A 12,322-nucleotide genomic window follows, 5' to 3' on the forward strand; every position below is an offset into this window, starting at 1 on the left:
CTTCTTTATATTTGGTCATACTGATATTCAACACAAGACAGCCTGTCACTAAGCAAATCATTCAAACTACAGTTGGGAGATACTTTCTAAACACTGGGTCTTGAGAATGAGGAATTTAATGGTAATGCAAACCTATGTGTTCACTGTCCTCAAAACAGAAGGGGAACCTATTTTGTGAATCAAAAAGTCACTAAACTGTTTTTATAGGAAAGCAGGTTAGGATATAGTTACGGGGAAAATCCGTATCTCCTACTTCAACCCTTTCCCACCACAGTGTGAAAAGTGAATAAAGACAGCAACATTTTTTAAAAAGTTAACTTATATTAAAAATATTTTGTTTATAAACAATTTTAATACTACAAAGTAGTATTTCAATACAAAGCAGTTCGAATATTAACTGTTCTTTAAACTGTTAAACTTTATTATAAATTAAAATTTCTTTACAAAAAAATTGCACATAATATTTGACCACTCTTAGGTTCTGATGCACTGGCATTTGCAATAGTTTCTTTAATCTTCAAGTTAAACAGTCTCGGCAAGGAGTCCAGAACGTAGAAAGGGCAATAAACAACCCTGTTAGAGCATTCAAGTGCAACTAGCAGACTTGTGGCCATGGCAGTTACACTTTCCTTAAGATGGACTGCTTAAGTTTTAAATCCTGAAATGAAGAATCTCAAAAGGTTTAAAGAAGAAGAACTAAAAGGGACTGCCTGCATTTTACTTGTAAACACAGCCCTGGAAATTAAATCCCAAACAAGAATCTCTCAGGCATCAGAGAGTGTCAAGTGAATCAGGAATAGCACAACGTAAAGAAAGGGGGAAAAGTAAAAAATAAAAACAAAAACAAAGCAAAATTAAAATAAATGTCAGTCACTTTGAGGAACTATACTTACGTACATGATGTTATGAGTATCTGGCAGGGCCCAGAAGTAGGCCAAACAGGAAGTTCATTTATCCAACCGAAGAGGGTCATGTTCATTGCTTCCGGTTTTGAGGATAGGATATTGTAGGGGACTTGATATGATCAGTAATGCTTGTCTGCCTTACGCAGACCTTAGCCAGGGATCAGCCTAATCTTGAAGGATCATTCAAATAATTTTGGCAATTATTATAAGGACTTAGAACTGACTGCACCCAGTGTTCAGTGATTCTTGCTTTCTGTTTTGTAACTGTTTAAATTTAAGAGCTCATTTAGGCTGACTCCAATCTCTTGGCACTTGGAAACTAGTTTTCTCAGGTTATCAGTTTTACCTCCTTCTGATGCTTCAAACAAGAGTTGCTGTAAAAGACAGGGAAGCACAGAAGTAAGACTTAGCTAGATTTTGAGCATCACCACATCAATGGATATGGCACATGCAGAAAATTTATAGGAAAACTTCAAGATGAAATAAAAGATAAAAAGCATTACATCTTTCCACAGTGATGCACAAAGAGGTAACTTCTGTAAGGCTCTCTGATATAAACGGTGGACCTATAAGATAGATATACACACAATTCCATCAGGAAACATGATGAAAAACACATTTATAATCCTAATTATTTCACTGGGACCTCATAATATACAAAATGGTTACACTGGGTTTTCAAGTTTCCAAACATTCAGAGCTCTTAGCACGTAAACATTTATGTTTTAATCCTTTTAAACTGAGAAGTCAACAAAAGGGGCTGAACAGCTTAAAAACAAAGTGACCCAACTGATAAATCAATCATAACTTACCTCTCTTTGTCCCTTTAGAACAATCTCAGCAGCAATGGCTCTAAGAAAAAAAAAAGGAATATAGAAAAGGGAGAAGAAAAATTTATATATCTTTGAACGAAATGAGATACTACCACTGGCAGAATACTGACTGTGGGAATCTGAGTACAAAACTTCCTGAAAGTAACAGGCTAAACTTCCAAGGAGGGTAACCTATAGTGAAAAGAAAAATTCAACAATTTTTATCAACTTTACAAGAATTAAACAGACCAGTGTTTTGAACACAAATAACGTTCGTGAAAAATACTCATAATTACTAGTAAAAACACCTGGCACTAATAATACCTTTAAAAGAAAGAAGACATAAGACTCTAAGAGGGGGAAAACCCCACATTAAAAAAAAATGGGCTTAAAATGTGTATAACAGATTTGTTTGATAACAGTACTATTATCTAAATGTGCTGCTTCAAAAAAAATTAAAACTCCATCCATTCTTAGTTTTAGAAGCAATTGTTAATGAGCACGCCCTTACTCTCAGTAGAAAAGCTCAGCAAGTGCCAAAAATAAATCTAAATTAGAGCTCTGTCCAAGAAAAAAAAAAAAGATGTCATTTCAGATTTACCTGTCTGGAGCAAACCTTACAAATAAAAGCAATAGCTATAAAAACATGTACATGATTGCTGCATTACATTTTCCAGGTGGCCAGGCATGTTGGAATATTATATGTAAACATCTTGGCTTGAAGTTTCAGAATCTGAACATTGCTTTCTTCCCATTCATGTTGAAGTAGCCTGCAAAGTACATTCAGGAAAATGAACAAAGCACTGCAAGTGTAGGGAACACCAAATGTGCTCTATGAGCAGAATGTTTGATGAGGTATAATTTTTGATCAGTTAAATTCCCTCAAGGCTATTCAGCAAGTGATTGTAAATGCCTCTTACAAAAACTGCCCTGGGACAGGAATAGGCAAACTAGTAAGATGCCCCCCAGTCAAGGCCCATGCCACATTCAACAGACTAAAATAGGTCTACGTATTCTTATTAAAGCACTCACTCCATGAGCTCCCTCTCCCAAATTTTAGAAAATAACTTGATATATTAATATAATTTCCTTGTATTTTTCTTTATTAAACAGAGTAGATGAAATATGAATGTTTCTTGGGTTAAAATGTAAGTACAGTCACTAATTATTAAGTTCTCTATTCTGGAAAAAAAAAAAAAGAATGACCACAAGGAAATAACTATCAAAACACAGAAGTGGAACTCTACCATCAAAACCAACAATCAAACTACCTGTATTCCTAAATGCCTAGCCTAACAGATACTAGTCAAAATATGACATTTTCTGTTTTTCATGTTTTACCAAAGGTGATGCTTTATTTTTTTTAAAAGATTTTATTTATTTGAGAGAGAGAGAGAGCACGTGAGAGCACGAGCCGGGAGAAGGGCAGAGGGAGAGGGAGAAGCAGACTCCCTGCTGAGCAGGGAGCCCCCGACATAGGGTTCAATCCCAGGACCCTGGGATCATGACCTGAGCCAAAGGTAGATGCTTAACTGACTGAGCCACTCAGGCTCCCCAAAGGTGATGCTTTATAATAGAAATTTCTGTATTAGCTTCTGCAGACTGGAATGCTAAGAATTTTTATTATGAAACATGATTTTTATCATAACCTTAAGCCTTTAAATTTTTTTCAATCTCATACCATTTTCCCACATACATGCTAAATGGAATGGAAATAATTTAAAACACAAGGAAGTATTTGATAAATATTTTAGGTACCTTATGATCCACAAAACAAACTTAGAAACCTAAGACACAACTGATGCAGTGGGAGTGACTGCACAAGCAGAAGCCAAAGCATTAGCATGGAGGGTACCATTTTGAATTAAAATGCACAATTCTTGAGGGTGAGAATAAGTTTACTCTGTCAGAGCAGAGAAACTACAAAGAAATGCTCAAAAGTCTCCCTCTAATTCAATGTATGAAATCCCTAGATAAGTGTTTCTCAAATGTATTTGAGGGCTCAAGCTCAGGAATCTATATTTTATTTAGTTAACTGATTTTTAAAGCAGGCTCCACGCCCAATGTAGGGCCTGAACTCTTGACCTCTGAGGATCAAGAGTCACAAGCTCTACCAACTGAGCCAACCAGATGCCCCCAGGAATCTGTATTTTAAATGAGCATCCCAGGAGACTCTGATGCATGATAATACTTGAGAATGACTGACCTACATGAAAACAAATCATAGTAACCAAAATATATATAGTTAGCTGCTATCTCCATTAACACTTTACAAACCTTTTAAGTAATAGTCCTTTGCTATGTAAAACATGCTTACTGCTTATAATGCATGTGCTAAGGACAGATGGTGTGTGCTTAGGGAATGCAGATAACTTTACTTGAATCATAGGCCCCTTATAACCTGTAGTTTTCTGAAATAACCAGATTTTTATACTGACTTTTACATGAATTAGCTGTATATTGCTTAACAACTCTGAAACTGAAGTAGTATGTATCAATGAGAAAATGCTAAAGAACAGACAACTCTTATCAAGTTTTTAAAGAATAATTTTATATGAAGAGCTATTGGGCTGAGACCAAAAATAATTTTATTTTTTCTTACCTCAGTGCAAGTCCAGAATTAGTTGGCATAATTGAGCAAAACCGTTCCAAGGTTTTGGAATGCTGAGTCTTTGGAACACAGCTCAAATAAAAGAAAATAACCTGTAAAGGTTGAGGGGGGGAAAATGAATGCAACAAAATGTGAAATCCAATTACCTATGTGTTTTAATGAGAAAACCAAAATGGTCTTTAAGACATGAATGTATAAATTATAATAATGTATGATGCTGTGAGTTACAGTTCCTACCATTAATTATATTAGTGATTTTCCAAATATGAATTAGGAAATATGATCTAGTGATGACAGCCATGGACTGAGAACACTGACAAGGAGCCAGGAGTCCGGGTTTACATTCCTGAGTCTACCTTTACTTGCTGTATAGCTGGGCAAGTCATAGGACTAATAATACCTGCCACATCTTGCTCATGGAATGCCCGTGTGTAAATGACTTAATGTCCATAAAGTGGTTTGAGATCCTGGGATAAAGAATGGCATAGAAGTACAAAGCATAGTAATTGGTTATCCTGATTAGCAACAAAACCATCCCACCAAAAAATAAAATAAAATACATATATGTTTTAGTCTACATGGAGCTTTAACAGGAGCTTTTAGCCTACATTGCACTAAACGAAAGGGGTCTCTGAAAATAAACTAAACCAAACCTGTGCTTCCTTTCCTGTAAGAAAATAACCTTATAAACATATCATTAGTCATATTCTACTATTAAAATTCTAAACAGCATGTAATTTCAGCTTTCTTATGCCCTATGTATAGCTAATATTCACTTGACAAAATAGTAACCAAAAAAAGTATCTACAATGTACATTATGGAATTTTTCATTGAGTAAAATTTCCAACTTATCATGCAAAGCATTACAGATATTATTATAATTACTTTTTTCGATCGTTCTTCTTTAATATGTCTTAAACCATAACATCACTTCAATTGTACTTCAATGCTAAATTTTCTTAAATAATCAATATGCACATTTTACTTTAACTTAAAAGGGCTCTGTTCCTAGATTTAAGTCATAGTAGGAAACATGGTGAGGAACAGTAAATGCTACAAAAGTGGACCTAAGAAAAGCTCTCTTGATATAAAACAAGAGTTTTGCTGTCATTTTTTAAGTCCCCTTCTTTTGCAAATATCTAAAGAAGAAAAGTTTTAAGTTCTTACCCTATTATGGAATTCATAGTTGGACCAGTAATCAGCACTGCTAAAAGGAATGGGGTATCGGGCAGGGACTGTAACCAAACATCTATTCACTAAATCAGTAAAAAATTTGAATTCTTGGACTTTGTTTCTGGATCCAGCAGCTCTATTATTGGCAAAGACAAGATAACTGCCAAAAGAAAAATATTATAATTTAGAATAATTAAGGCAGTGTTTTTCTCACTCAGAAAGGTGATCACCCCTTTCCCCACCATATCCCTTTATTCCAAATCCCATTCTTATTAAGAGGAACTAAACTTACTCCATCCAAATCTTCTGCACTATATCAGATCTCATGGCCACCCCTAATGCTGCCTCATATGCCTCCACTGTCTCTTTAATACTTGATTGAAGAGGATGACAAAGGCTGTTTAAAAAATGAAGGAAAACATTGTATGTCTACAGCTCAATTCAATTAGGTAAAGGAATGACAAAGTATTATTTTAAACATTACAGATATTATTACAATGGAATCCTTCTTTTGAGGTTTCTTCTATAATAATGTATTCTTCTATAATAACCTTAGCATCCCTTCAATTTTGCTTCAATGACTTTAACATCAAATTAGTTTTAATACAGTATAATTCAGTAACAAGTAACAAATGCAAGTCTAATATGCAGTACTTCTTTCCACAGTACATAATGTCTCACCAGTAAATCAGCCACAAATAAGGAACTTGGTAGTTAAACATCTCATCATCAAAATTCCCTTTACATAAACGGGCTGGAATGTCAAGTGGTCCTGGTATATTTAAAAGATACCTGAAACAAAACAAAACCTCTGTTTGAAATTATGCCTATGCACACATGGATTACTAATACTTAAGAAAAACAAAAACAAAACAAAACAAAAAACACCTCTGCTTCAACTTAAATGTCTTTGAAATACTTTGAGTCTTGAGACTGTGTTCACATGTATAACCATACTGCTTTGGTCACGTCTCTAGCATCACACAGTCTATTCTTTTATACCTACATGAGTAACTCCTCTTCAAAAATGAATTTATTCTATCTCCCAAATTAAACAAACCCCATAATCTAATTAAATCTAATTAAAAACAGAGAACAACAAATGGAATTACCATGTCTCTAAAAGACATTTTCCCACAAAATCTATACTTTCTTGTAAAAAAAAGTTCTTTAAGAGTTATAAAACTTGACATCTGAAAACAATCTCTTTCTCATATACATACATACACATACATAGAATTATAGGTTTTATTTTAGATATGATATCAAAATATATTCTGTAACATACTGGTCCATAAGGCACTTGTCAAAAGAGGTCCATGATCAAATAAGATTGGGAAATACTGAAAATTACAGCCCTCTCTTAAAAAGCCACAGTAGGATATTTAATAGGATATTAAAGACTCTATAAAACTCAATCAGTAAAGAAATCTATTTGACTCACTAATTTAGGTTTCTCCCCAATATATCTGAATGTTTGTACAACATTTACCAACATCTGCAAGAGTAATGTTTTTATTTTTTTTAAGATTTTATTTATTTGACAGAGACACAGCAAGAGAGGGAACACAAGCAGGGGGAGAGGAAGAGGGAGAAGCAGGCTCCCCGCTGAGCAGGGAGCCCGATGTGGGGCTTGATCCCAGGACCCCAGGATCATGACCTGAGCTGAAGGCAAACTCTCAACGACTCAGCCACCCAGGCGCCCCAAGAGTAATGTTTTTGAAGGAAATACAGTGATCTCTTGGATTTAAAAATTATTTCAAGGAAGTAGGTTTTAATGGATTAGAGAAGTTGTATGGTGGCAGAGGACAAGAGGAACCATAAGCAAAGAAGTGGGACATCTAGAAGTCAGGTTATTATCATCTTGTGAACTTGGCCATAACTAGCTATATTACCATGAGTTAATCACTTAACTTCTAGATACTAGATTTGTCAACTGAAAACTGACGTAAGAGATGACTTCAAATCTAATCTATGTAAGACTCCATCCCTAGGCTAACTTCAGTAAAATGAATAAAGTCCCCAAGTTAACTTTTGTGGCTATCTACTAATCTTCACATTGACTTGAAATGCATGAAAATTACCTTATCTAGTTCTTTCTTTCTTTCTTTATTTGAGAAAGAGAGAGAGAGAATGCAGGGGGGAGGCAGGCAGGGAGGAGGAGCAGAGGGAGAGGAAGAGAAGCAGACTCTTCGCTGAGAGTGGAGCCTGACACAGGGCTCAATCTCACGACCCTGAGATTTTGACCTAAGCCAAAATCAAGAGTCAGACGCTCTACCGACTGAGCCACCCACACGCCCTCCCTCTGTCTTTGCAGTAAGTGTCACATGGGAAATGACAGAACCCAACTCTAGGTAAATATTAAAATACATACTACATTCTAAGTATTTTGCTTTACAGTTTCTAACTCATGAAGTAAGAAAAAAATATTTTGAACCCAGTAAGAGCACTGACTTACCCCATTAATAAACTTTGGCTATATTTGTAAATTTAAAAAATTTATATCAATATCAATAAGAAGTATGACAATGCTAAAAAATACTCTCACCTACTGCCATTCTTCTAATAACTGATACAAAAAATATTTCCTAAATTAACAGAAAACGCACACTCTGTGTAAATAAGGTCTTCAGTATTGTCTAAATAAACTAAGCACAAGATACTCTTTTCTTGTCAACTCTTAGTGTACTGTGAATTATGACTTTTCCCATGAAAAATTTAATAAAGCAAGGTGACTTAGTAAACAATGAGAAGATTATCTGGAGGCAACCCATTTCCAAATTTTTATTGACAGTTATTTAGTCTGCTTCATTAAACTGACATCAAGAAGATCTTCAGATCTTTGATTAGTTACCACAGTAGAAACTGGCAGCATCTTCTTTTAAGCTAAACCAATTACCTCCATGCCCAAGGGAAGATCAGAACCAGCAAGTCTGTAAAAAGGTGAGCTTTGGATCTGTCCTGTGCCTAAGTTTGAGACATTAAAGCACTCTAATTTAAACAGGGACAAAGTCAGCATGGGGAAGCTGAACAATCTCTAAGTTTCTTATAAAATAGTTGAATTCTCCATTAATTTGTATTTTAAATTATTCTTTTATAATTAACTGTAAGGTACTAATCTAGATGTAACAGCAGAAAGAATTTCAGAAACAGTACTAAAATCACCATGTCAATAAACTGGCTATCAGAAAGGACAGACATAAAGACTCAAGTCTAGGAAAGAATAGTGACACCAACTTTTGCCAAATCTCAACTAAAACTGGAATGTTCACAAAATATTCTAGGGTAGATGGATCACCAAATTAACAAAACATTGAGCTACTTTTTTAAAATATGTTTTTATAGAACACTGCTACACTGTGGGGTAGGCAGAGGGAGCACCTAAATAAAGAAAAATATTTCTAAGCATTAGACTTGCCTATATAAAACCAAAATGTTATCTGTACTATTTTCTACAATAAAAATTTTTAGGAGATAGTCAGTTTAGGCCTTCCTCTTTAATTTTTTAGAAAATATTTTACTTATTTGAGAGAACGAACAAGCGAGAGAGAGAGAAAGAGAGAAAACAAGCACAAGCTGGGGGAGGAGCAGAGGGAGAGGGAGAGGCAGGCAGTCCACTGAGCAGGGAACCTGATGTGGGGCTTGATCCTGAGAACCTCAACCAAAGGCAGACACTTAACTGACTGAGCCACCCAGGTGCCTCAGGGCCTTCCTTCTCTCAGTTCTTCCTAACATAAAATAGAGTATGTGATGATAAAGTATTTTCCTTTTGATGCTGTTTTACTTGGAATCAGCAGGCTATGCCTATTTTTGTAAATAAGGTTTTATTAGAACATAGCCATGCTCATTCATTTATACGTTGTCTCTGCCTACTTTCTTCCTAGAACAGCATAGGTGATGAGTAGTGGTAGACTATATGGCTTGCAAGCCTAAAAGATTTACTATCTGGCCCTTAAGTGAAAAAGTTTGCTGATGCCTACAGACAGATGGGGAGAAAGAAGGGAAGAAAAGCCTTCCCCCCAAATAATTCTTTACGATTTCCTGTTGGCCTCTTAATTGTTGTTCTCTTGTTAGAGTAAGAACTCACAACCAAGCAAGCAAAGGCAATAAATAAACAGCTTTACATAAGTTACTGAGAAAATGATGCTTGAGAAAAGACTGCTCAAAAACTTCTCACTCTGTATTTCAGAGGCTAGAGTGGGATCTCTTTAGACTTAAAAAAAGTAAAAGGTGTATTACATCCATTTGAGATCACCAATCAAATAAATTAAAATTCATTTTTTCAAAACTCCCTTGAGATTGTCTCAGATAATTCACTGCTATGGTATTAAGTGCTAAAATTAACAATAACAATGAATTAAAAGCAGAATGAGTCACCATGATGTTAATATAAGCCTTCCTTTCTTAGTGTCTTTAATCCAAAGAATGCAAAGCATATTACATCTTTTCTGTTTTTATTCAGTTCTACTGCCCTCATAATAGTTCTGTAAGAGCGTTCAAGTATTTTTTTTTACATCAGTCTAAAATGTAATCAACCCACAAAAAAATCTGTAATCTTTCTACTAAACTATATTGTCCCTTTCTTCTATAAAATCAAGAGTTCAACAAACTTACCGAAATAGATCCAAGTTACTATACTTCTCAAACCCAGGTTTAAAGAAGGATGCAATAAATTTCCGCAAAAATGGAAGAAGATTATCTCCTTGATTCTATTTCAAAAAGAAGAGAGGAAGGATACACATTACACTTACAATGTTTAATTAAATCTTTCAAGGGAGGAAAAAGCCCTTAATCACCCCCTATTGATAAGATTAAGTTTTTTGACTAGATGGGGGTAGAGATAACTCTATATTCTGATCGCCAATTAAATCCAACCAACCATTAAACAGCTTAACACCCAATATACCACATCCACCAACTGTCTAATAAGCTTTTTTTTTTGTTTTTTAAGATTTTACTTATTTGACAGAGAAAGACACAGCGAGAGAGGGAACACAAGCAGGGGAAGTGGGAGAGGGAGAAGCAGGCTGCCTGCCAAGCAGGGAGCCTGATGTGGGATTTGATCCCAGGACCCTGGGACCATGACCTGAGCTGAAGGCAGATGCTTTATGACTGAGCCATCCAGGCGCCCCCTGTCTAATAAGCTTCTACTGCATGTTTAGCACTGGTGCTAGGTGTGTTGGAGGCTCTAAATCTGATTAAGACATGGTCCTTGCCCTTATAAAGTTCTTAGTATAGTATATAAAGCAGCTAGAAACAAAACTACAAAGCAACACAAGTGCAATGATAGAACTACACACAGAGTATTTTTAGCAAAGAGAGAAGGAATACCTAACACAATTTGCAAAGGGAAAAATACTAGGAAAAGCTTCCTAAAGAGATTGATGCCTGAAACATCGTAAAGAATGAATAAGGAAACGTGAAACACAAAAAAATATTTAAGAATTATGAGGTTTTTTTTTTTTACCTGTAAGATGAAGAATTTGCATGTATGATAAAAAACCTCTGCATTCTGAGGATTTTTTTCAAATGCAGTAAGCCACACTGCCCTGGCTTTGTCGTGCTGATTTGTTTGCAAATATAAAGCAACAAGGGCTTCCAACAATTGGCAGTTCATGGGACACGTTTCCAATAAACATTTACAAAGCTCCACTGCAGCCTCATACCTTAATAAGAAAAAAACATGTCTAAACACATGAAAAAAAATCAATTTTTAACACAAGGTTAACTGCTTGTCAATTAAGTTTTACCTCTCTAGAAGCTGGTGCAGAGCAATCATGTTTGTGTAAAGTGGAACACAGACCTCTACTCTTTCCTCAACAGTAAGGCTCTCATCTGTGCAAGCTTTCACCGCATCTATCCAAAAAGATCACAGTAACACAAATCAAACATGAAATGAATTATTTGACTGTTATTTAAACTCTGAGACACCAATGAAACATGCTGGCCTAGCCTTTTGCTTGACCATCATCGTACCATCTTTACTGAACTCCTTCCTGGCTTATTACCCAAAGGAGGTATTTTCAGGTATCTCCAAACTCCCTAAAACTCAATCTCTTACCTTCACATTCTTGGTAATAAAACCATTCTATATGAGCTCTCGCACATACCAACATTTTCACTTAGAAAGTGTCTCTGCATTTACCTAAATGCCTTAAAATTGATCTTGGGAAAAAAAAAATCCGAGAATGAATTCTCTTTTCATCTTTCTTTGACCCAATTCAAGAGGCCCTGTTCTCTGTTCTATAGCCATTTAAATGTCTCCCCCTAAACTAGATCCTTCTACTCCTTCAAAACACTCTTTTCCCCTTGTAGAGTCCCCACTCTGCATCTCAGAGTGGGTCACTGTTGCACTTTGCACAGCTGTCGTCACCATTTCCTCCTTGCTCAGTGGTAGCAAGATTTCCCAGATTTACAGAGTTTAAAAGTGAATCTCATTCTGAAATTGCACTTCTGAAGTTCACTTATAAAAATCATCTAAATAAACCTAAAAGCCAATCTCTCCATTTGTTTTATTTGATTAGCATTTGATAATGTTCTTCTTATTTACATGTCCTCTTGGTCTCATTCATTGACTCTTCTCTCACTCCTTACTGCTATTCTCTTAAATCTCCATTTCCTCAGAGAAAATATCTCACTGCTTCAACTATGGGATAATTTATTGCAAAAGCACATTAAAAACTATAAAGCACTTTATAGTATAGTAACTCCTATGTTAATAACTTTCAAATCATTTCTCTGTCCATAATCGTCCACTTAAGTTCACTTATTTCCTTCTGCCAACAAGCACTTCCACTTGAATGACCAATTATCTACCATT

At 35.4% G+C, this 12,322-nt stretch overlaps 1 protein-coding gene across 2 annotated transcripts in view; it reads right to left on the reverse strand.

The window, feature by feature from the left end:
* Positions 1–12,322, reverse strand: part of ZFC3H1 (zinc finger C3H1-type containing) — a 65,117-nt gene that overhangs the window by 13,115 nt on the left and 39,680 nt on the right. Inside the window, exons 25-35 of one of the 2 annotated variants that reach the window (XR_003610513.2) lie at positions 11,253–11,358; positions 10,970–11,168; positions 10,117–10,211; positions 6,184–6,294; positions 5,795–5,899; positions 5,497–5,662; positions 4,320–4,420; positions 2,386–2,487; positions 1,718–1,757; positions 1,409–1,471; positions 898–1,279 (exon numbers count right to left, since the gene is read on the reverse strand). Coding sequence is in view for 1 of the 2 variants with exons in the window: in XM_028110789.2 (XP_027966590.1) it covers positions 1,142–1,279; positions 1,409–1,471; positions 1,718–1,757; positions 2,386–2,487; positions 4,320–4,420; positions 5,497–5,662; positions 5,795–5,899; positions 6,184–6,294; positions 10,117–10,211; positions 10,970–11,168; positions 11,253–11,358 (1,226 nt within the window). In the remaining variant the exon portion in view is untranslated. Of the gene's footprint in view, positions 1–398; positions 1,280–1,408; positions 1,472–1,717; positions 1,758–2,385; positions 2,488–4,319; positions 4,421–5,496; positions 5,663–5,794; positions 5,900–6,183; positions 6,295–10,116; positions 10,212–10,969; positions 11,169–11,252; positions 11,359–12,322 lie in introns of those variants that run through there. The other variant, XM_028110789.2, reaches the window with a different exon arrangement.

This window comes from Eumetopias jubatus, unplaced genomic scaffold (genome assembly GCF_037043125.1).
Source record: "Eumetopias jubatus isolate StellerSeaLion01/CBP00866 unplaced genomic scaffold, mEumJub1_p1.0 scaffold_8, whole genome shotgun sequence".
In the NCBI taxonomy this organism is placed as follows: Eukaryota; Metazoa; Chordata; class Mammalia; order Carnivora; family Otariidae; genus Eumetopias; species Eumetopias jubatus.